This window comes from Micromys minutus (genome assembly GCF_963924665.1).
Source record: "Micromys minutus genome assembly, chromosome: 32".
NCBI classification, from domain to species: Eukaryota; Metazoa; Chordata; class Mammalia; order Rodentia; family Muridae; genus Micromys; species Micromys minutus.
Genome location: NC_137967.1, coordinates 11,631,694 through 11,655,450, shown reverse-complemented (window position 1 = coordinate 11,655,450; position 23,757 = coordinate 11,631,694). Strand labels below are relative to the sequence as shown.

Sequence of the window (23,757 nt, the reverse complement as noted above, 5' to 3'; positions counted from 1 at the left end):
TGTCACAGGAAGGAAGAAATAAACCTGGCCAGGCATCAAACACGTTTTCATGTTTCTTTTGGCTTTGGTTTTTCTCCTCCTCTCCCCTTCCCCTCTCTCTCTCTCTCTCTCTCTCTCTCTCTCTCTCTCTCTCTCTCTCCCTCTCTCTCTCTCTCCTGCACACGTGGGGCACGCAGGGTACTGAGCTGCTCTACTTTTCTGAGACAGGGTCTCCCTCAGCAGCCCAGGCCAGCCTTGAATGTTTGATCTTCATGCCTTTCGTGACGGCATTACCGGAGTGACCCACCACACGCCTCTCCCTATTTCCTTTTAACGATATGCTGCATGTTTAGTGAGATACAGCCTCTGGTGACATTGCCCTGAGGCTGGCTCTTGACGTCCATTGAGCATCGGCTAGCTGGGTGGCCGAGAAAGGCCCAGAAGGAACGGAGATGCTGTGCAGTTCCTGAGCAGTGAGCTGCAGGCACAGGAGAAAGACCCAGCAGGAGTTTGAGTTATGTGACATCTCCCTAGGAGGTGACCTAGCAAACAACTCTGATGTCCCAAAATCTGAGGACTGTAGGGCAAGTGTCCTGTCACCTGAACACTGAAACATGGCTGCTGTCCCCACCTAGAGAATGCCATTCTCCACTACCCTGTGTTGCTAAGACATTCAAGTAGGGTATCCTCAGGGTCATGCTGTATGACCAGGGAAGGGCCACAGGGCTTACAGTCCCTATGTGCTGCCCCACTTCCTGCTGGGTCTTACAGGAAACAAGTTATGGGCTGAGCTCACAGCACATAGGTGGGCAAACAAAGCAGAGAAAGCAGGGCTGTAGAGGGGCAGACACCCTGCGGGACTGGAGAGACCATGGGCACTTCATGGAGGGGCCGGTATGTTCTGGCTCTACAGGAGGGATGGGCGGCTGCAGAAGGAGCAGACAGAAGCACCCAGGATCAGCACCGGGGTCAGCTGCTCTGTGGGGATGAGCCCTGGCTCTGGCAAGACCTTGTTCATTTCATCCTAATGATCTCCAAAACAGGAAGTGCTTCTGGGTCCTGATGCACCACTGTAAGACACAGAAGGTGACCTCAGTTTTCATGTTGACCCACGCAGAAGAGTGTGAGGATCAGAAGTGACATCTCAGCAATACAGCCGAAGAAGTGACAAGCCCGTTTCCTGTTTGTGCTGATTACTGTCAGCAAGAGCTGCATGGCTGAAAACTGGGGTTCTCTGGCTGTCCCGATTTGGGTCGTAAAATGTCTTTCGAAGGCTCGTGCACACAAAAGACACGTGTTCCCTGGAACACGGTGACAGGCATGGCCCGGGCATAGCTCAGTGGCAGAGCACGCCTTTGTATGCACAGGTCTCTGAGCTCATTCTGCTTACCTCTCCTGTGCCGCCCCCCCCCCCCCGGCAAATTATCTTCTAGCGACAGTGGGAAGGATTTGAGACCCATTGAACTACATGAACAGAGGCCTGAACTTGGAAGACACGTTTGCTGTGTTTGGATGGCCTGCATGCTTCTCCATGACTTTATGTGTTTAAGGCATGACATCCTGAAGTGGCTGTACTGGGAGGCAGTGGGGCCTTCAAGAGGTCTTTGCGGTCGGGTAGAGTTATGAGGCTGGAGGAGACCATCGGACCCTGGCTCCTTCCTGGCTCTCTGAGCAGGAATGTGGTTCGTTACTCCCCACCCCTTAGAGAGTTCATTCAGAACTGATTCTTGTTCTGATGTCTTTCTTGATGCTATTAAATGGCAGAATGATCCCTGGGCATTCGTCCATCCTGTTGAGCGGATTTTCTGCAGGTAAATGAAGCTGTACTCTCTTGTAATAATGCTAAATAGACAAATAGATGATTTCTTAATCCCTAGTAATGATTCTATAGCATTCCTACATTTATACAGGTAATTTAGAGACCTCCGTGTGAAGGCTGCAGTTAGGGCTCTGTGAACCTTCAAGTGTCATGGGTCAATTGCACTAAGATAGAAAGCAGGCTCGAAACAGATTTATGATCAAGGAAAACATTCCTTTTAGACTGGCTGTAAAATCATCATAACTAAAGATCATAAACTGGGTAAGGACAACTTATTATCGGTGCAAGGACATAAGATAAAACAGTGACTAGACTTATCTATATAGAACCTCAAAACTAATGAGATACTGGGCAGATGACTTGCCTCTTGGTAAAACCAGGCTAACCTGCAGGGTTGTGGGTCACCCCACCACTGGGCACAACTGCTTGGGGAGGCAGGAAGCAGGGAGTTTGACTGCACTTATCCCACACTACCTCCACCGCTAGGGCTGGAGGGGAGTGCCGAGAAAACCAGAGCTAATTTGGGGGGGGCCCCGGGTTGGTGACAAGGCTGGGGGGATTCTCAGGCTCTTGGACACCCAGGCACTGCTGGGAGAAGCAGAGACAGATGCAAGGGAGGAAGGTTTTTGCCATGCTTTGAAGAGAGCAGACCCAAACACTGATGTGGGGTCTCGGAAGGAGCACGGAAGTTAGGGGGCTGTGGCCGCTCCTATAGGCTGGTGGTCAGGGGTGCCTAGCTGGGACTAGATGTATCTTAGCAACTAAAGATTGGAGCAGATGGGAGGTGCAGAGATAAGAATATTGTTAAGGGCATGGTTTTCCAGGTCGGAGATAGTAGTGCCCAGCAATTGAGTCAGAAGGCAAAGTTGAAATTGAGCCACCTGTGTGTGTGTGTGTGTGTGTGTGTGTGTGTGTGTGTGTGTGTATGTGTGTGTGTGCGCGCATGTGTGTGCGCATGCTCCCGAGTGCGTATGTGCGTCTGCTATGCTATGCTCAGGCCCCGCCCAGTGCATAGACCCTTCTCCTGGATGCCCGAGGAGGAATGTCTCTTGCTGGCTGGCTAAGGATTAAAATGCAGAACTCTCAGCTCCTCCAGGACCATGCCTGCCTACCCACTGCCATGCTTCCCGTCACGATGATAGTGGACTAGACCTCGGAAACTGGAAGCCAGCCCCAATCAAACGTTGTCCTTTTTAACAGTTACCTTGGTCATGGTGTCTCTTCCTCGCCATGAAAGGAGCAAGGAAGGAAATTTTGAACTGCACAGGGAATGTAAGCTACTGGGATAGGAAGGTGGTGGGATTGTTAGATTAAAAGGCTTGCTGGCAGAAAAGAGAACGGTAGGACACATGTAGCGCAGAACCGGTTCAGCGGCATTTGCCTGTATTCCCAGAGATGAGCAGACAGAAGCCAGAGTCATCCCAGGCTACATCAGGACCCCTTTTCACACCGAGAGTGGTAGAGACCGGGAGCAGAGTCTCATTTAGCAGAAACCTAAGAAATGGTGGACTTGAAGCGCCTGTTCCAGGCTGGCCAACCCATGGCAGCCAGAAGAAAGACGCCACTATGATGTAGGAACTGCTGGAGAGATGGAAGAGAAAGGGAAGCAAGGAGTTTATAGACTGGGAAAGGGTGAAACTGGAGACTCTGTTGAGGAAATGCCTCCATGAGATCCAGCTGTAAGACATTTTCTCAACTAGTGATTAAGGGGAAGGGCCCAGCCCACTGTGGGTGGGGCTGGAGAGGAGGCCTTGCTGGCTCCTATTTTTCTGACAATGTCTCAGTTACAACTTCAGCTCCAATTCCTCATTTCTTAAAGTGAAAGGAAAAAGAAAGTATTTAGACCATTGGCAGGCAGCAGGGTTGACCTGGGCGTTATTCTGTTGTACTTAGTAGATACAAGTAGGTGAGCACTAGGCAGTGTGGTGCTCAGGGATGCTTAGTAACAGGCTGTACTGGCTGGTTTTGTGTCAACCACACACAGGCTGGAGTTATCACAGAGAAAGGAGCCTCAGTTGAGGAAATGCCTCCATGAGACCCAGCTGTAAGGCATTTTCTCAACTAGTGATCAAGGAGGGAGGGCCCAGCCCATTGTGGGTGGAGCCATCCCTGGCCCAGCCCATTGTGGGTGGAGCCATCCCTGGCCCAGCCCATTGTGGGTGGTGCCATCCCTGGACTGGTAGACCTGGGTTCTATAAGAAAGCAGGCTGAGCAAGCCAGGGGAAGCAAGCCAGTAAGTGAGCATCCCTCCATGGCCTCTGCATCAGCTCCTGCTTCCTGACCTGCTTGGGTTCCAGTCCTGACTTCCTCTGGTGATGAACAGCAATGTGGAAGTGTGAGCTGAATAAACCCTTTCCTCCCCAACTTGCTTCTTGGTCATGATGTTTGTGCAGGAATAGAAACCCTGACTAAGACACAGGCCCCTGCTGGCCTCCAGCTTACCCACCCAGGGACCCAGTGCCCAAGAACAGCATTCTGCACAGAGCAATGGTCAGCCAAGAGAGGAGGGAACAGTACTTTTATTTTTCTTTCTCCTTCCTCTCTGACCTCCTCTTATTCTTTTCCTTCTTCTTTCTTCTTCTTCCTTCTCCTCCTCCTTCTTCCGTCTCAAAAAGCCAACAACAACAACAACAAAAGTGGGGGCCCAGGGATCAAACTCAGGTTGTCAGGCTTGGTGCCAAGAGCTATTTCCCTGCTGAGCCAAAAGTTGTCCTCTGACCTCTACACTTGTGCCTAGCACGCGACCACACAAATGCCCTCAGGGTTGAGGTTGACCTCTGGCCTCACACTCACTAGCGAGCACGTCCAAGTTTATATACAAAAGAAAAGGGTAAGTAGGTGGACTCGGAGGCATAAAGGTCTAAGATTCACTGCATTGAGGGAGGGCAGGACAATGGGGGGGTAGGACAATGGGGGGCAGGACAGTGGGGGGGCAGGACAATGGCAAGTAAGTAGTGTCTCTAGAAAACAGACAGATTTCAGAGGGTGTCCAGAGACGTTCAACTGTTAAACTCTGAGAGCTAAGAGCTGGCTAATAGGCAGAGTTCAGAGAACCACATCAGGGGGCATTTAAATCCCCAGCTTTTAAGACTAAAACAAAAACTAAACGCTAACAAAACAACACTTCTCAGTCAGTGCCTAGGCTCTGGGACAATTAGCATCCCTTGTCCTGAAGGCTATAAAAGAGGACTCTGAAAAATAAATTCCCCCACTCTCAACCCTACAACTCCTGCCCCAACATTCAGTTCCATCCCACTCTTGAGGATGTCAGTAGATCTTACCCTGGGGGAGTTGGTGCTGTTATTTTTAAGGGAGGAGCTTTGGGGCTGGCTCCTGCCATCTGACAGTGTCTCAGTTCCAGCTTCAGTTCCAGTGTTGCTGTGAGAGAAGTGGGTGGTTGAGGCCCGTGGGACCAGTAGCCAAGACACGCCCCCCCCATTGAGCCCAGCCAGGGAACTTCTGGCTCCTCCCACTCAGATCGGAGCCTCCTGTTGCTGGCTCCTTCTGGGCCTCAGTTTCCTCATGGGGGAAGCGAAGATCAAACGACAACTCTTTGCGTTTCTTTCCCCCTGTATGGTCCAGTGATCAGGTGCTGGGTTTCTTGAACAGCATGTGATAGGGATCTGAGGGCACTTGGCTGGAGTCCTGGCGAAACAGAGCACCCTGTGTGAGCCCTCCTTCCTTTGATGGGAAGGGCTCACCCAGCCTCCTGCCTGCTCCCTCTTGGGGACCAGGACACCCTGAAGGAAATTCCTGGGAGGCAGCAAAACAACTGGGAAAGGAAGTTACGGATTCAACACTTTCTGCTAGGGATCAGTCTCCTGAGAGATAGTAAAAGACTGGTTCCAAAGTTTATCGATTCGATTCCCAGTTCTATGAGCAGTCTCCATTCCTGCTCTGTGCAGTGATTTCTCCTCACAGGAAGTAACTGATCTGAAGGAATCCGTTTTTTTTTTGTTTGTTTGTTTGTTTTTTGTTTTTATACAAAAGTGATCTAGGTACAGATAAACAAAGCCAAAATGTTCCTGGGGGAAGCTGGACTTGTCTGACCTTCCTATTTTGTGTCTGGTGCTGTCTATCTGGGCTTTGTTGCTTAGAAGGAAAAACAGGGGGGAGGTGGGTGTTTAATAATTACCTCTGTTGACCTCTGTACCTTCTGGCTTCCTCCACGCCTAGGCACAAGACATGGCCCTTCCCGGGGCTCAGCGCTACAGTTGCAGGCTAGGTGGTGGTCAGCTGAACCAGCATCATCTGCAAAGGTAAGGCCTGGGGCCTAGACAGAGAAGGGATTCAGACACAGGGTACCACCATCACCTCTCTGTATGGTGTAAGTTGGTTTACTCGTGCAAATCATCCCTGCCTTAGTACATTTCAGTATGTTTCAACTCCTGGCTTATTTTATTTATCTTTTTTTTCCTTTTTTCTTTCTTTCTTTCCTTCCCCCCTTTTTTTTCTTTTAAAGACAGAGTCTTTTTATGTATCCCAGGTTGGCTTGACTTGCTGGATAGCCCAGGCTGGCCTTGAACTTATTATTTTCTTATCTCAACTACCCCAAGTGCCGGGAGTGCACGTATGTATTAATATGTTTGTAATATGTAATAATGTCTTTATAGTTTTGAAAAATTGTGACACTGGATCTCAGCAGTAGAGGAGATTTTAAATGTCCTGGGGGCTGGGGAGGAGGATATAAGATAACTTTGGAAGAGCTCTGGACAGCATTCATGTCTGGCTTTCGTCCTGGAATAGAACAGAGTCTTCTTGGAGGGATCAAGGACTATGCTCTGTTCAGAGGGAGCAGCTCCTTGCCTTTGGTCAACCAAGCCTGAGACCACCCACTCCCCTTTTGTATATTGCTTGCACCAAGAGGCTCTCCTTTCAGCCCCTGGAACTCACAGTGAGCAACGATGTCAGAGACAAGACTGAGGAGACAAAGAGAGGATGAGAAGTCCGTCCATGGTACTGAACCCAAGACCACAAGTCTCCAGAAAGAGGTGAGGGGTTGGCAAGGTTGGGGTTGACCAACCAGTGTTGGGCAGTGCTGGCCCTCCTGGTCCTTAGAAGAAGCACAGGATTGCTTGCTTGTTTGTTTACTGAACCAAGGTCTTGCTATGTAGCTCTGGCTGGCCTGGAGCTAGAGTCTTCTGCCTTGGCATCCCAAGAATTGGGATGACAGGCAAGCCAAACATGCCAGCACCATTCTTGTTGCTGTTGTTTTTATAGCCAAGTCTTCTTGGAGCTGTAACTACAGTCATCAGGAGCCACCATGTGTGTTCGGGGAATAGAACTTGGGTCCTCAGAGCAGTCCTCTCTCTCTAATTGCTGGCTGACTGTAGTACATTTAAAAGCAAACAGTTATCTGAATTTGTCTCTTGCACACCCACCAGTGAATTTAGCAAACTCTTTTGAAGTTAATGCATATATACTTGAAATCTGTGCATGCGCCTCTCTCTGTGTCAGCAAGACATCTATCCTGATGGGTAGTCTGTAAACCAATGGTCTTTTTCAAAAGGGACCCGAGAGGCCTCTGATGGCTGGTTTCTCTAGGCCTCCAGTCTCCTCACCACAGCTGGACCGTATCTGTCCCAGCTATGGCCCTGGGGATGGTTGAGCCTCCAGCAACGTTCTGCTGTGCACCAGACAGCCCCAAGCTAGCCAGGGGGAGCAGAAGGTGGGGCCAGCTGAATGCAGGGAGGTGCTGGCCGGGTGTGGGGGGGGCCTGAGTTCCAAGGTAGGAGTGCCTGCCTTCCTTCCTTTCTTCCTCTTTCTTTTCTTTCTTTCCCCTCTCTCTGAGAGTTTCACTATGTTGCCCAGGCTAGCCTCAAAGTCAAGGCCCGCCTCCGCACAAGTGAAATGGGTGTGATAGGGTATTGAGAAAGACTGGTACAGTTCCAATGCCTCAGCGTGAGAAAGTGGCCTGGCGCTCCTGTGGCAGCAGCACAGGGTGGGACATGCCTGGGGCACTAGTCAGTTTGAGTTCTTCTGGCCATACCGGGGTTGGGGTAAGTCACTGTGAACTCCTGGCTGGTAGAATTAGTTCTATTCTTGCACACGCAGGTGGGTCTTCTCAGTGGCATCTGTATCATTGTGGGCACCATCATCGGCTCCGGGATCTTCATCTCCCCCAAGTCTGTGCTGGCCAACACAGAATCCGTGGGGCCCTGTCTCATCATATGGGCAGCCTGTGGAATCCTGGCTACACTGGGTAATAGAGGCGACTCCCTGACGGCTTCTCCATCAAGTGTGGAGACAATCCACAGAAGCGCAGGCTCTCACTTGGTAGCCCAGGCTGGTCTCCAACTGTGGTATGCAGCTGTGGTTCCAAGTCCTCTGCTTCCTTCTTTCTCAAGGTGTTTAGACACCACTGCACACCAGGCTGTAAGGTGGAAGCCGAGCCTGGAATGGGTAGGGTTCTGCAGGATCCCTGTCTGGCTGTGTGTGTGTGAGCACGTGTTCGTGTGCATATCTGGGTGTATGTGTGTGTGTGTGTGTGTGTGTGTGTGTGTGTGTGTAGGGAGGGGTGTTCTCTGAGGATCTTAGTGTTACAGCTCTTACACAAAAGCCTTCTCTGACAATGAAATGGCTCAGAGCATCTTAGCTGTCACGCATACCTTTGTTCTGGGTTGTCTTGTACACACACATTTGACTCAGGGTGAACTGGGGGTATATATGGACCTTTAGAGAGTGGGAGGTGGTTCTTCTTGGGTGAAGTTTCATTGGCTAGACTTTAAAGTACTAGGAATGCCCCCCTTTGCATGGGGAGGCGTTCTAGGAGTCCCAAGTAATTGCTGAGATAGGGTCTGAACTTGTAGGTCTGCCAAGGACTACTATTCTATCTTCCCCAGGTAGAGGTATGGTGGGTAGGGCTCCCCAGAAAAGGTTCTAAGTGGGGGGATTATAGGCTTGCACCTCCATGCTCAGCTGGGTTCCTTGCAGCTAGAGGTCCTGCAGCCAGAACTGGGCTCTTCAAAATGTGAGCCCCCAAAGGAGAAAGGCTCTGGGGAGTAGGATGGAACTTCATAAGGAGTGAGCTCCCTTCTGTGTTCCAGGCGCCCTGTGCTTTGCAGAGCTTGGCACAATGATCACCAAGTCAGGGGGTGAGTACCCCTATCTGATGGAGGCCTTTGGCCCCATCCCTGCCTACCTGTTCTCCTGGACCAGCCTGATCGTCATGAAGCCCTCATCCTTCGCCATCATCTGCCTCAGCTTTTCGGAGTATGTGTGCGCAGCCTTTTACTCAGGCTGCCAACCTCCTCCTGTGGTAGTGAAACTCCTGGCTGCTGCTGCCATCTGTGAGTAGCAGCTGGGGTGGGGGATGGGGGCACGCGGCGGGGGGGGGGGCAGAAAGGTAGGGAAGGCCTGAATTGTTGATGTCTTGGGACTTTAGTTGGCTCTTCATTCCCCAGAGAGAGAGCCACAGTAGGCCTTCAGGGTCTGGCGAAGCAGGCCCCAGAAGTGGCTATCCCAGCAGGTGTTATGGGAGCTGCAGGAAGGGGGCTATCCTGGGCTTTCCTTGTTTAGGGCCTGGCTGCTTCTCCTTCACAGTCTGAGATTGGGCTCAATTTCAAGGGTCAACATTGGTGTGTCTTAAAGTTGCTAAAGCTAGTTTATTCAATTCTACTCCCTTCATGGGGACAGGAATAAAAGAAAGGGGATATATACATATACATATATATATATATATATATATGTATGTATATGTATATAAGTAAATTCCCAAGGGATTTCTAGGACCTTGGGAAAAACCATGACTACAGAATGTTACCTGACTTGGGCCTTCCAGTGCTTATTACTACAGTGAATGCGCTGAGCGTGCGGCTTGGCAGCTATGTCCAGAATGTCTTCACGGCAGCCAAGCTGGTGATCGTGGCCATCATCATCATCAGCGGACTGGTCTTCTTGGCCCAAGGTGAGGTGCGGCAGGATGGGGAGCAGGCCCCCATGTGACTTCTTGAACCATGGAGCAGTCTCGCCCATTAGCATGTGTGTTTTATAGCTTATGTATTCGTGCTTGCTTGTTCACGTTGATTGATTGATTGATTGATTGGTTGGTTGATGATACAGAAATTTACCATATAGTCCAGGCTTGTCTCTAACTTATGACGCTCCTACCTCAGAATCCTGAGTGCAGACATGTACTATCACATGAAGTTTCAGTTCCTTTAGTAAATGGGTCACAAGTCATACCCTTCTTTCTGGCAGAGAGGGGAATGAGGTGATTGGCCAGCTGACGTTCATGCTTCACTGTCTGGCTTAATTTCAGGAAACGTAAAGAACTTTCAGAATTCTTTTGAGGGTGCACAGACCTCTGTGGGCGCCATCAGCCTGGCCTTTTACAATGGACTCTGGGCCTACGATGGGTGGTAAGCACTCACTCCTGAAACACCCCAAGTCCACTAGTGGGATCTTGACGGTGCTTTTATTTCAGCTGCTGTAGAGAGCAAAGATGTCCCCTGTCCCGGGGCGCCGCAGCACCTGCACAGTTCTTTTACATGAAGTGCTCATACCCCCTGACCTCCCCAGGTCCCTGGGACACCATGGATGAGATCATGGGGGTCACAGGATCACCTTAACCCTTTCCTAGCCTGGAACTGGCAGCAGCCCCCGACAGTGCCCGGTGAGGGTGTCGTTGGCGAAGCTTTGTGTAGAATCTTTACCTGGAGAATGCCTTCTGGGCTGAACAGAGGCAGCACGGGCTGCCCACACACCCGACAAGACCAAGGATTTGGATAACGCTGCCACTGCAGTCCTGGAGGCGTTAGATGGACTCTGTGTCCCTCAAGGCAGAAGCACAGCCGTGGCGATGCTGGCCTCCCCCAGGATGCCAGGGTTCCTTCTTTCAACCTCCTTCCAGGTTTTCAAAGCACCCTGACTATTCTTGGAAATTCACATGATTTCCACAGAGAGCAAAGACGTAAACCAGTGACAGACAGCTAGCTCTTGGCAGTTGCAAGGAAGGCCTGTCGCCACCAGGACCTAGGGAATAGAAGTTACCCTGCACTGGGGTGGAAAGCTCTTTTTGGGCTTTTTTTTTTCTTCAGCACTCGGCACTTCTTGCATTACTTTATTTTGTTCTATTTTTAATGTTTAGGACGAAACAGAGCTAGGGCTTTGTATATGCTAGGAAAGCATTCTGTTGCTGAGCCACAACCTCAGAATCTCACTGGGGAACTCTAGGCAGGGGCTCTACCACTGAGTCACACCCCCAGCCCCTCACTGGGGGATTCTAGGCGGGTGCTCTACCACTGAGCCATACCCCAGCCCCTCACTGGGGGATTCTAGGCAGGGGCTCTACCACTGAGCCACGCCCCCAGCCCCTCACTGGGGGATTCTAGGTAGACACTGACGCTGAGCCATGTCTTTCTCTGCTACAGTCGATGCTGAGTCAACAAACTTAGCCAGGAGAGTCAGGTAGCACATCACACTGTCATCCTTGTTGCTTTTCTTTGTCTAGGAACCAACTCAACTATATCACTGAAGAGCTTAGGAACCCTTACAGGTAAGAGCATTGCGTGGGGTAGGAGGTGGCGCTCACACAGCGTATCTCTCCTCTGTGGGCAGAAAGCGGAGCTGCCGCCTCTTTCTACTGTTCTGTGGTTCCAAGAGCCTCTTCCATTCAGTCGATTTCCTCTCTCTGCTCCTGAGGGCAGGGGTGGATCCCAGAGCCCTGAGCTCTGCCACTGGGTTATGCCCCGAATGGACATCATGCTCATTATCCCATTAGACTGTCTTTGTTGGACCTGGGGCATGGTCGGAACCGGAAGGAAGGAAGCACATTGACTTTCTTTATCTCTGCTTTTTTTGTTTGTTTGAAGCTATTTAATTCTCCTGCCCTGGGGTATCCTTTGAAAATGTCTCTTGTCTCTGTTGGGGCTGAGAGGAGGGAGGAAACACACCAGATGAAAATTTCGCCAACAGTACCCCGTTTTGCAAGGTGCTCTGATGTGACTCTTGGTTCCTGTGTCTTTGTCCCTCTCAGAAACCTGCCCATGGCCATTGTCATTGGGATTCCTCTGGTGACAGTATGCTACATCCTCATGAATATTGCCTACTTCACGGTGATGACCCCAACGGAGCTCTTGCAGTCCCAGGCTGTGGCTGTGGTGAGTGGCTGGCGCGGTGACCTTTGGAAGGATGGAGACTCGGCAGACATACTGGGCACACATCTAGGCTGGGGGCCAAAAGTAGTAAGACTGTCAACATGCAGAAGGCTGTGGTTCCTGGGTCCTCAGCCTCCCTCCCAGCTGCATGTAGCAATGGCTGAAGGACCCTGGGGGTGTCCTCAGAGGAAGGAGGGAGAATTCAATGAATGAGAGGATTGTGGGAACAAAACTGAGTAAGGGTCCCAGGGCATCAAGGACGTAGAAAGGCCCATGAACCCTGAAATGGGCAGTTCAAACAAGGTCATGGCCCATGAGGGGATCAACAAAATAAGCAAGTAGGGCTAGGAAGTAAGGTAATTAAGGTGAAGCAGGTCCTGGAAGTGAGGTAAAGCCAGGAAGTGATGTAATTAAGGTTAAGCAGGTCCAGGAAGTGAGGTGATTAAGGTGAGGTGGGGCCAAGAAATGAGTAAGCTAAGTGACAGATGTCAGGGAGGTGGGGTGGAGCTAGGAAAATGAGGTGAGGGGCAAAGGTCCTGTCACCAGCAGACCGGGCTGCTCTGAAGGCTTCTCCCTTTTCTCCAGAGGGCCCCAGAGGCCATGCACAATGAAATGACACAGGGCTGTGGGTGCCCAGTGAAATCCCTCAGGATGGTACTCTGCTTTTCCGCAGACCTTCGGAGACCGCGTTCTCTATCCAGCATCTTGGGTAGTCCCACTTTTTGTGGCATTTTCAACCATTGGTGCTGCTAACGGGACCTGCTTTACAGCGGGCAGGTAGGGTACCCTCTCCTTGTCACACTCTCGGGGCACAAGAAAGTCAATACGGGACCCCCTACACCCCTAAGGCTCTGATAGGTGACACCCCACATAGGGGCTGACCCCAGAGTATGCAGGCTGCACGTGTACAAACTCTGAAGTCTAGACAAGGGATGTGGCTTGATCCTCAAAGTAAAGTAGCCAGGAAGGGGCGGACAGCCTTGCCTGATGAATCTGGGCATGATGTGTGCACTTTGGTGGTCCTGGGCTCTAAACTAGGGAACCTTGCCACTTTAGGACGAGGCAGAGGGAAGGGTCACTGGCTTGGCTTCCGCTTGGCACTTTCTACATTGCATTCCCCCCCCCCCCCCATGATCCTTCCTGAACATTCTGTCATGTGCTGCACAGACCTGACCAGGAATTGACAGGCTTTCCTATAAATGGACAGATGTCAATGGCTGTAGGTTTGCAGGCTATTGTTAGTCTGTCGCAGCTCAGTTCTGGGGAGCCCTGGACAGCTGTGGGGCTAGTCACATGAGCAGGTGTTTGCCACTCTCAGGATCCTGCTGGCTGTGCTGTTTCTCTTCGTGAGGCAGATGCTTTAACTAAGCCTCTGGTGATGGGCCAAGCATGAGTTTTTTCTATGAACACTGCTGTGAGGAACATTCTGGAACATGTCTTTGCCCAGGGTAGTGCTCTGAATGGGTAACTTTCAAGTGGTGCTGTACAGTGTCACATGATAAAAGAATCCACACTACAAAATAATTCTGCTCAAGCTATTGTGAAGTATATATAAGGACCAGCTTTCAGCTTTCTCCAGGTCCTGTGTTCCATCCCTAGCAAGGAAGGAAAATGAGGGAGAGAGATGGAGATGAAACACATTTCTGGTTAGTCAAGATTCTTGATACTTATGCATAAATTATGTTTTCTAATTAGCAACTAATTGCATGAGTTTCTGAGCTACAGTGTGATGTCTCGACGCCTGGATGTATTGTAGCATGAGCAAGTTAACCTATCCATCTCCTCTCATGCTAACTGGTTCTTTCTGGTGAGAACATCCCACACCAACTCTTAGCAGTTTTAAAATACGCACCAGTAAAGCAGCAGCAGGCATATATGTAAACATCTCTCTCTATAGTGGGATCCAAGGGTCCTTCAGGTATCTATGCAGGAGTGTTAGAGTTGGACAATATGAAAAATCTGGTTTGAGTTTTCTGAGGAGGCTCACAGATTTCCAGTGACGGTACCAGTTTACAACCCCACTGATAGTGAATAATGGTTCCTCTTTCCCCACATCTTTGACAGCATTGTTGAAATTTGTTTTTCTGTGGTCATCTTCACTGGAATAAATGGAATCTCAAACTTTTCAGTTGCATTCTGCCGTGGCTAAGCAAGCAGAACTTTTTTTTTTCATATAAAACTTACAATTGCTTTTGATGACGCATACTTGTGTATGTGTGCGTGTGTATCTGGTGGGCATGTAAGGGCTGTGGCACACAGGGAGAGGTCAGTACAAGTTTAGGAGCCACTTCTCTCCTTTCACAACATGAGCCTCAGAGTCAGACTCCACTACTGCTAGGCTTCACAGCAAGGGTTTTCATTTGATGAGCCATCTTTCTACCCAACCAAGTGTGTTGAATACTCTGTTTGGAGACAGGGTTTCTCTGTGTAGCTCTGGCAGTCTTGGAACTTGCTGTGTAGACCAGGCTGGCCTCAAACTCGGAGATCTGCCTGCCTCTGCCTCCCAAGTGCTGGCATTAAAGGTGTGAGCCACAACTTCCCAGCTTGTTGAACTTTATTAAAGTGCTTATTAGTTGTAAGTATTTCTTCTCTTGAGGATTCTTTATTCAGTATCCCTTTAAAAATTGTTTTCTATCTTAATTTTTAAGTGATTTGTGTATTCTGGATATTAATCCACTGTCTGTTGTGTGGCTAGCCAAGATTTTATCCCATGTTGTGGTCTTCCTCTTCACCCCATTAACTGTTTTCCTTTGCTGTTCAGAAAGCTTTGAAGTTCACTATTTTCCATTTGTCAATTTTCATTTTCTTTCTTGAGTGGCTAGAAGTCTTTCCCAGAAAGTTCTTATGTCTGTTTCTTGAAGTGTTTTCCCTTACCTTTTCCTCTAATGTTTTCAGAGTTTCATGTCTTATATTAAGGTCTTTGATCCATTTGGAGTTGATTCAGCTCTCCCCACAACCCCAGCCCCAGTACTGGAGTTACAGGCATTTGCCACCATACCTGGCTTTCCTCCCCTCCCCTTTTGTTAATTTTTTTGACAATTTCATACATGCACATATCCAATTCTTACTGATCACACCCTTTGGATTCCACCCACAGCCCTTCTGGTTCCCTTTCCCAGGTCATGTGTTTTAGCCAGGACCGTTTGTGAGACTGGAGCGTGGGTGAATGAGAATGTAACTGAAAATGACGTCTCCCTCTCCCACAGGATCCATCAGTTGCCAGTAGTTCAGGAAGAAGTAAGGTCCCTCGTCCCTTCCCAACCTGAGATGAACTGTTGGCAGGTCCAGTCTTACGTAGGGCCTCCTGAGATAGAGGAACGTGCCATCATACCCGCATGAGTCCTTTATCTGCTAGCTTGTGCCTTTTGACTAGGGAATTGAGACCTTATATATTCAGTCATTGAATAGTGTGCCTGCCTTTTTTTTTTTTTTTGGTTTTGTACTGTTTGATGGTTTCCAGTCTTCTGATTATTCTTGTACAGATTGTCCTTTCCTGTAGCCCCAAGGGTACAGTCATCTCTCCCTTCAGCCTGAAAGCTTCCTTCAAGTATTTTTAGTAGAGTGGGCTCAGCGGTCATGAGTCCCTTTAGGCTACTGTAGGAAGCGTTATGCTTTCTGTCTACGATTACGACAGTACCTTTGCTGGGTATAGTAATGTTGACAATCTTTCAGGACTTGAAAGGCCTCATTCCAAGCTCTCTTGGCCTTTTCCCTGAACCCCTCCTCCTGCTGAGAGCCTGCTGGTACTTCACTGGGTGGCCCCACTGTTACACAGGAGCAGCTGCTTCTGTCCTGCCTCTCAATACACATTTTACCAAGAATATATGCAACTTTGTCTTGTGTCTAGTGATTTCATTCTGAGGCATTCTTTCTGGCCTTGGGACACTGACACCTTGTGATCCTTCAATCTTTCAACTCAGGAGCACAGACTGATTTCCCCCAAGTGGCTTTTTTTTTTTTAAGTTTTTGAACATTTTTAAAAAAGTTTTTGAACATTTTTTGCCATATGTACTCAAAAACCCTGCAATTTTTCATGCTATTATGACATCTAGTCTTTATATGTCATTTTTCAATAGTTTTCTGGTACTGTATATAGGTAAAATAATCTGACAGTTTTACTTTGTAACCCTAGCTAGCCAGGAACTATGTAGACCAGGCTAGTCTCAAACTCAGAGATCTGCCTGCCTCTGCCTCCCTAGTGCTAGGATTAAAGGTGTGCACCAGCACACCTAGTTTACAGATGCAGCTTTGGCATTTATGATGCTACAAGTCCCCTAAGATGTTTGCTCTTACCATCTTACCTGTTAACGTAAAGTCATGCAATCATCATCTGTAACCCACTTCTGAAATATATCCGGCGCTCCTCTAAAAGTCTTAGGAAGCCTTCTGTGACTCCTTCCATCTCTCGCCTTGGGCAGGTCTGCTTCCTGCCTCCGTAACTGTGCTCGCTCCAGATCTTACATCTAAGTGTTTGTAACTGGCTTTCAAGAGAGCATGCTCTCGAGTTCATCCGAATCACGGTGTACCGGAGCTTCTCTCCCTTGCTGAGAAGTCCTCCACTGCATGCAAAACATGTCACCACTTAGAAATAGCCTAAAGGTCCATCTTTGGCGGTTGAGCATAATGTTATTAACACTCGTCTTTGTATTTTCCATGCATGTTATTTTTTATGTGGAACCTTATCTTCATCTTGGGTAAATTTCTAGAAATAGAATTACAAATTCACATAACTTGGTTTTTGAGTTTTTAACAGAAACTCTACACGTTTATTTAGATTATAGAGCTCCAATTATGTATTTGGAAGAGAAAAGCAGAACCTATTCTTATGAAGTTAAAGTATCAGTATTGGTCAGGATGTGGCTCAGTGCTCAGCATATGCAAAGTCCTGACTTCATCCTTAGAACAATAAAGAGAAAAGGACTAGTATATTAGAGACCTGGCTCACTTTCTTAGTTGTATACATTAGGAAAATTGTAGAATTTCTTATCAAAAGACTTAATGAAATGTATGTTCTTATATCGTCAGAACCTCTTCCTAAATTATGATTGTATTTCAAAGAGGCTACCAAAGAGTTCTGGGCAGGTATCTTTGGCCTGTGTAATTCTACTAACTGTAGCTAGAAATTGTGATCTTTATTGACATCGATCCTTGAAAAATATTTTGTTCAGATCTTTATGTTCAACTGTGTCTGTGTGTCAGTGTGCACATGTCAAAGTTCCACAGACACAGGAGGCATCCAAGTCCCCGGACACTGCAGTTACAACCAGAATGTGTGCTGGCAATTCCATCTGGGCCCTGGCAAGACCAGCATGCACCTTTACACTACCCAGCCATCTCTACAGCCCCATTAGACTTATTTCTCTGAGTGTGTGCATGGGTGCCAAAGGTGTGAGATCCCTTGACCCAGAGTCACAGGCCATTATGAACTGCCTGCCATGGGTACCGGAAACTGATCTCCGGTCTTCTGGAAGATCAGCAAGTGCTTTTAACTTCCTAAGCATGGCAACTTCATTTGTATTTTAAATCTTTATTTTTCTGTTTCACATTTTAAACTGATTGTCAGATGAGGACTCTGGAAGGGGACTAGTCTGTCATCTGTGTCTGTTCAGGTACCCCTAATATGCCTTTAGGACATGGGAACCCCAAGAGCTCAGGTCTGTTAGCTTCCTGGCCCCGAGCTCCACACCCTGGTCTAGTTTTTACATTTATTTTCTTGCTAAGTCTTGGGAGTTGAGAGGTATCTGCTCACAAGCCACATCTTCCCTGCTCCTGCCCAAACGACTTCCATGGCACCAGGATGCTGGACGAGTTCCTCACAGGTGCAGCTAAGCATCACCCATGCTCACCCTCCAGCCCTCCCAAAAGACACTCTTCCAGAAGATGCCTTGCTGGTGACCTCAGAGGTAACCTTGTTCCCTGCAATTTTCTTTCAGGCTCATCTACGTGGCGGGCCGAGAAGGCCACATGCTCAAAGTGCTGTCCTACATCAGTGTCAAGCGCCTCACGCCGGCCCCTGCCCTCATATTTTATGTAAGTATGAGTTCCACTGAGACGGCAGCAGACAGCCGAGGGGTCTCTCTGGACAGGAAAGCCAGTAGAGTTGTGCTGCTGAGCCCAGGTTCTGTGCCCTTACATAGATGGACTTATCTGTTCTGAGGCAAATGACAGGAAGGCTTACAGTTCCAGGGAGAATAAGGCAGTTCACGGTGGTTGCTAACCACCACTGCATTTAGCCTGTTAACTGGGTCATCTCCCCTGGCTGTGGTTTTGTGGGGATAGGTAGGCCTGGCTCAGGGCTGGAACACTAACTCTGCTCATGTCCATTTCCCCAGTTCCTCTGAAGATGAATAAACAGACCCAGAAACTGGGGTCCCAAGTCCAGGACCAAGCCACAAATGCAGGCATGACTAGACCTGTACAGACACACACACACACACACACACACACACAGAGACAGACACACACACACACATACAGACACACACAGACACACACACACACACAGAGGTATACACGGTTTTTTCTTGCTTAAAATCAGACATGGCGGAGGCTGAGGCAGAAGATCACAAGGCTGTGTGTATACATGTGTCCGTGGAAGAGCACACATATCCAAGGGCACAACTTGATACACTAAAAGCTTGTCCAAGTTCTTCCTGTGGAGCCTTGATAACATGTATCACAGTGGGCCGGACAGGAAACAGAGGAAGTCTATGCAGGAGAGGCTGCTGCCTCAGCTTTCTGTGAGGACAGGGACAATGTCTGTGTGCACTGGTGACCTAAAACATGACTCTTCTTCCTACTAGGGCATAATAGCCATCATTTACATCATCCCCGGGGACATCAACTCCTTAGTCAATTATTTCAGTTTTGCTGCATGGCTGTTTTATGGTATGACAATCCTAGGACTCGTTGTGATGCGATTCACAAGGAAAGAGCTAGAGAGGCCCATCAAGGTAAGTCTGTGCGCACTGTCACAGCAGCTTTGGTTTCTGGAGAGAATTGGGAAGGCAGCCATCTCTAATGCTCTTCATCCCGACTGCTCTACTGAGCATCCCCCACTCATTTCAAACGATAGGTTATGACCCACGCAGTCACTGGGGCACTCACTCATCAAGCTGTAGAGAGGACCCACATCCTACCTGTACCCAGTTCTCACAGGCCCTGACCTCCGACGTGCTCACACACTGATGCGGGCTATGAAACTGGCTCTGCTTCCAGCCCGTGAATATGTACAGAGTGCTTAGACGCTCCATGTCCACAGGCTGATGCATCCCTCCATACCCATGAAACAACCATGCTACTTAATGCCTCTGGAAATGGATAAGCACCAATCTAAGATGTAGGCAAAAGGAAGGCTGCAGGAGGCAGGAGCAGGGTCAGGAGGGCTCAGTTAGCTTCGGGCTCTGTTGCTTGGATTTATCTGATGGCCTAGTCTAATCTCAGCTATTTACCACCTCCACATCTAGGGTTCATTGGGCATTTCCAGCAGGCAACTTTATGGTGGCAGTCTGAGATTTTAGTCTTCACAAACACCTTCATAAAAACAGACAGTAATAAAATAACCAAGGGGGACCTCTCACAGCCAGCGACGTCAGCACATGAGAAAATGGGCAGTCACCACAACCCAAGACTGGGGACAGCAGAAGCACCAGTTACCCAGCACCCACATGCTTTGGATGGGCACACTTCGAGTGAGGCCCACTAATGGAAGTGCAAGAGCAATATATAACTACCTTCTCCCCAGCAGGGTTTTAGAATTTCCCCACAAAGCCTCCTTTCCAGACCAGAGGCATTTCCAGAGCCATGAAGACAACAGCAGCTGGAGACAGAGAATACAGGAGAGCATCAGAGCACAGCTGGGGAGAAGTCCCCAGGGAGGCCACGCTACACCTGGACACAGGAAGCACCGTGAAGGAGAACCACCAAGGAGCACAAGAACAAAGCAGCAAGCAAGGGACCAGAACTGGGAAGGAGAAGGGAAAGTACCGGACAAAATAACAAATGTCTGAAAGAAAATGAGCAAGCCAAGCAGAAAGCACTAAGAAAGAATCCCTAGGAAAGAACGGAGTGGACAGTTCTAGGCCATACATCTCTGGGGAGGGAGAGTGGCTGGAGGTAGAACTCCACTTTCCAGCCAACAGAGAAAAGCACATGCTTCGAGGGGAAGGCCAGAGCTAGTGCAGGCAACAAACTTTTCTGGTGCAAATTATGGAACCTTAGAAATGCCTTGGGCATCCACTCCTGTCATGTCCCTGCCCCCATCCTCAAGTCACTTCTAGAGTAGGGGAAAGACAACAGCAGCATCAGACCCCTTTGATCACACTTGGACCGTAAGACAGTGCCATGCTACCCAAGGGGAGAGGATGAAATCAGTCTGCTGTCCGGCCAAACTGACCTCAAAGAACACACCCCACCCCATGGAGGGATGTGGGAAGTCTTCCTGCAATCTCAGCACTCAGGAGCGGGGGGGGGGGGGGGGGTGCTGTGAGCTCAAACAAGGATACAACTATCTATATGAGACCTTGTCTTGGGGTGAAGGGGGACAGAGAGAGGAGGGGGAGAGAAATATCAGGCAAATGAATAGAAAGTAGATTGTGACTTTATCAGGTAAGTACCCAAACTCAAAGCATTGCTTAAGACAAAGGTGAAACAAACAACCATCCCCAACTCACTGATAAACGCCGGAATGCAGAACTGAGACAGCAGCCAAGAAGCCTTTTCACCAATTTACCAGCAACAGTGCTCACAAAGCTGCAAGAGCAAACAGAATCACTAACAGACTGCTTGGAAATACCCACCTTAGTCTGCAGCAGGTCCAGACCCAACACTAGTAAAAGCAACCAAGAGTCTGAAGCAATGTGGAAAGTGGCCTGGGTTCAGAGCTTAGACACTCCCATCAAGATCTGAGCAAGCACAGCGACCTGCCTCCTCAAAGGCATGAGTGGGCAGATGGACTGTCCTCTGGTGTTCCAGCCAGAGTTCCTTCTTTCACCTGCAGCCACCTGTTTGCAGGAAGTGAGGCTTCACATGTGGAGGGAAAAGTCCCACAGAGCTAGAGTTGGACACTGCATGCCATTAATCATCGTTTCTCTAATCTGTGATGGAACATGGGAGGCGAGGGGAGGGAGGGAATATGGAAGTTGAAAGAAGATGGCTTTAATTTGGTAGAGATACGAACTTAATATTCAAATTAAGCATCTTCCTTTTCACATTCTAGAAGACCAAGGTGGGTAGGTGAAATGATGGGCAGAGTTGCACTGGGCTTCCCTACACCTACCTGTCTTGTCTCTAACCCAGCTTCCAAGGGAAATGGGAGCCGTACCCTGCCCACGTGTTCTTGTTTTGCTTGCAGGTGCCCATCTTGATCCCTATTGTTGTGATTCTCGTATCTGTTTTCTTGATTCTGGCCCCAATCATCAGTCAGCCGGCCTGGGAGTATCTCTACTGTGTGCTGTTCATACTGAGTGGACTTGTATTTTACTTCCTTTTTGTCCACTACAAGTTCAGATGGGCCCAGAGAATCTCCAGTAAGTATCAACAGAAGGGTGTTAGGAAGTGCACCGGCTTGACTCAGCACATCTCATTTCCCCTTCAGAACTGCACGATCCTCACTGTCACCCTCTGGACCCACCCTTGATGTCCTCTGTTCCTATCAATTACTATAACTAGGAGGCAACAACAGCACCATTGTGTGCTGCCAAATACACATTCACTGCTAACAATTTTCCATGAAGACCACACTGAGGGTGTAGTTTATAAGCATAAATAGAGTCTCATCAGATGAGGTCTTTCAGAGCATGGCCTTTACTGTTGTTGCTATTTTGAGGCCAAAGTTAGCTCAAAGTGATAGCTTGAACCAGAACCAGGTATTGGACAAAGGCCTGAATACCCCCAGCCCCCACCCAACCCGCACCCTTCTCCCAGACACACACACCTTGGCCACAGTCTCTATGTTCTGCTGACCTGGTCCTCAGCTGTTTGGGCAAATGTTTTAAAAAGCTAGTTTCATCAGCTCTCTGCTTCTACATGGAAAGTAAGGTACCCAACACTAATAGAGACTAAACTATACCTGGTTTTGTGTTTTGAGACAGGGTCTCACTGTGTAGGCTAGGTTGGTATCCCCAACTCTTGGTCTTCCTACCTCAGCCTCCCCAGGGCGGGGCTGCAGGCGTGGGTCACTGCACTCAGCTCTGCTTTACTTTTAAAGTCTAACCGTATCATATTTACTGTTTTGCTATAGAGCAGATTCAGTCCCAAGAAACTCCAGACTCAAGGCTCCTGGGCATCAGCAGGTGTACAGTGGGTGTCCCTAAGGACAGGGCTGGGCTATGCAGTTTAGTCCTCTTCCAACTGGGCAGCGCAAGCCTGGAAGCCCTGCGCTGGGGCAGAGGTAGGGTGGTTACACAGAGAAAACACTTCAACAGAAACAAAAAATGAAAACCTGTTTTATTACTTATTTTTCTGTGTAGCTCTGGCTAACCTGGGGCTCACTCTGTAGATCTGCCTGCTTCTACCCCTCAAGGCATGTGCCACCACTGCAGGGCTTTGAAAAACCTGCTAATTAGAATATGTCTTTCCTTGTTGCATACTTGCAACTTAACACAAGACTTACAGCTGAGAGGCAAGTGGGGCTGCAGATAGGGAGACCTTCTTAGCTAGAGCTGAAGACTCTGCCCATGCTAACTCAGCGGCCAAAGCCGGGGCGGGGCCTCTGCTATCTCACAGGGATGCACGAACCAAGAGCATTTATTTCCTGTTGACCAAAGTAAAGTCTCATCTTTCCCTTTCCTGGGATCACTAGCCCTAACTTCTTCAGAGAGTGAAGCCTGTAGAAAGCTCAGGACAGTCGGCATCAGGTTCCAGCTGACTGTCCTGTGGGGTAACTGGCAGCCTAGGGATCCAAGCTGCTCACTGAACCATCCATCGGCTCAGGCCTGATGACAAACTGCTAGAATCACAACTATCAGGAGGCTGAAGCAGGATCATGAGCTTGATTGAGGCTAGCCTGGGCTAACCAGCAAGAGCCTGCCTCAAACAAACCAACCACAAAAACACTGAATTAAGTCTAAGGTGGTGAAAGCAAAATGAACAATTTGTACGTTAAACAGGATGTCATCCCAGTGACTTCAGACTCATCTGTGCTTTGCAGCAGGTACCCATGACCGAGTCTAGAATGGACTTCTTGGGCAGGAAGTAACTCACCTCCGAAGAACCCACACAGTGACTAGGGCAGTTCTGACTGACTGTCCAGTAATCAGGGTCTAGCCGATGACATCACTGGAGTTGGAACAGTGAAGCCTTGTGGCCACTCTGCTCTAACTCCACCTGTGCCTTGGCTTCTTCTGTTCCAGGGCCGGTAACCAAGCACCTGCAGATGCTGATGGAAGTTGTCCCTCCAGAGAAGGATCCAGAATAAAAGGCCCATCACTTGTAGCCCAAAGCTGTGATCAACTTATTTTTATAAGCAATTGTTTGTTATTTCTTCCTGGTGTTTTTCTTAATGAAAACATATATTCAGATATTTGTTTAATAGCATTATTTTTAGCTATCCCTAATTCTCAGAGTTAAGGGTCTTAAACAGAGGTAAGATGTTTTCTGACATTACCAGGAGTACTGGATGTGGTGGCACAGGCGTGGACCTCTGACTCTGAGACCAGCCTACTCTACAGACTGAATTTCCAGGCCAGCCAGGACTACACTGAGATCCTGTCTCAAAAGACATCAATAATAACAACACAAACAAACAAAAATAAAAAACAGAAACAGGGCCCTAAGTTACCAGACAGGATGGCTGGCTAGGGAAGGTTGCCTAACAGCACGCCCATTGCAGAAGTGCTAAGTAATAAACAGCAAGGCACAACA

At 48.8% G+C, this 23,757-nt stretch overlaps 1 protein-coding gene across 1 annotated transcript; it reads left to right on the top strand.

The window, feature by feature from the left end:
• Positions 1–6,702: 6,702 nt before the first annotated feature.
• Positions 6,703–23,311, top strand: SLC7A9 (solute carrier family 7 member 9; the record flags this gene model as incomplete). The annotated part of the gene is made up of 12 exons (XM_080908940.1): positions 6,703–6,789; positions 7,853–8,000; positions 8,845–9,087; positions 9,579–9,704; positions 10,059–10,158; positions 11,250–11,294; positions 11,775–11,898; positions 12,569–12,672; positions 17,829–17,925; positions 18,699–18,848; positions 21,248–21,422; positions 23,247–23,311. 12 exons carry the CDS (start codon positions 6,703–6,705, stop codon positions 23,309–23,311), a joined length of 1,464 nt encoding a protein of 487 aa, XP_080765066.1.
• Positions 23,312–23,757: the final 446 nt, after the last annotated feature.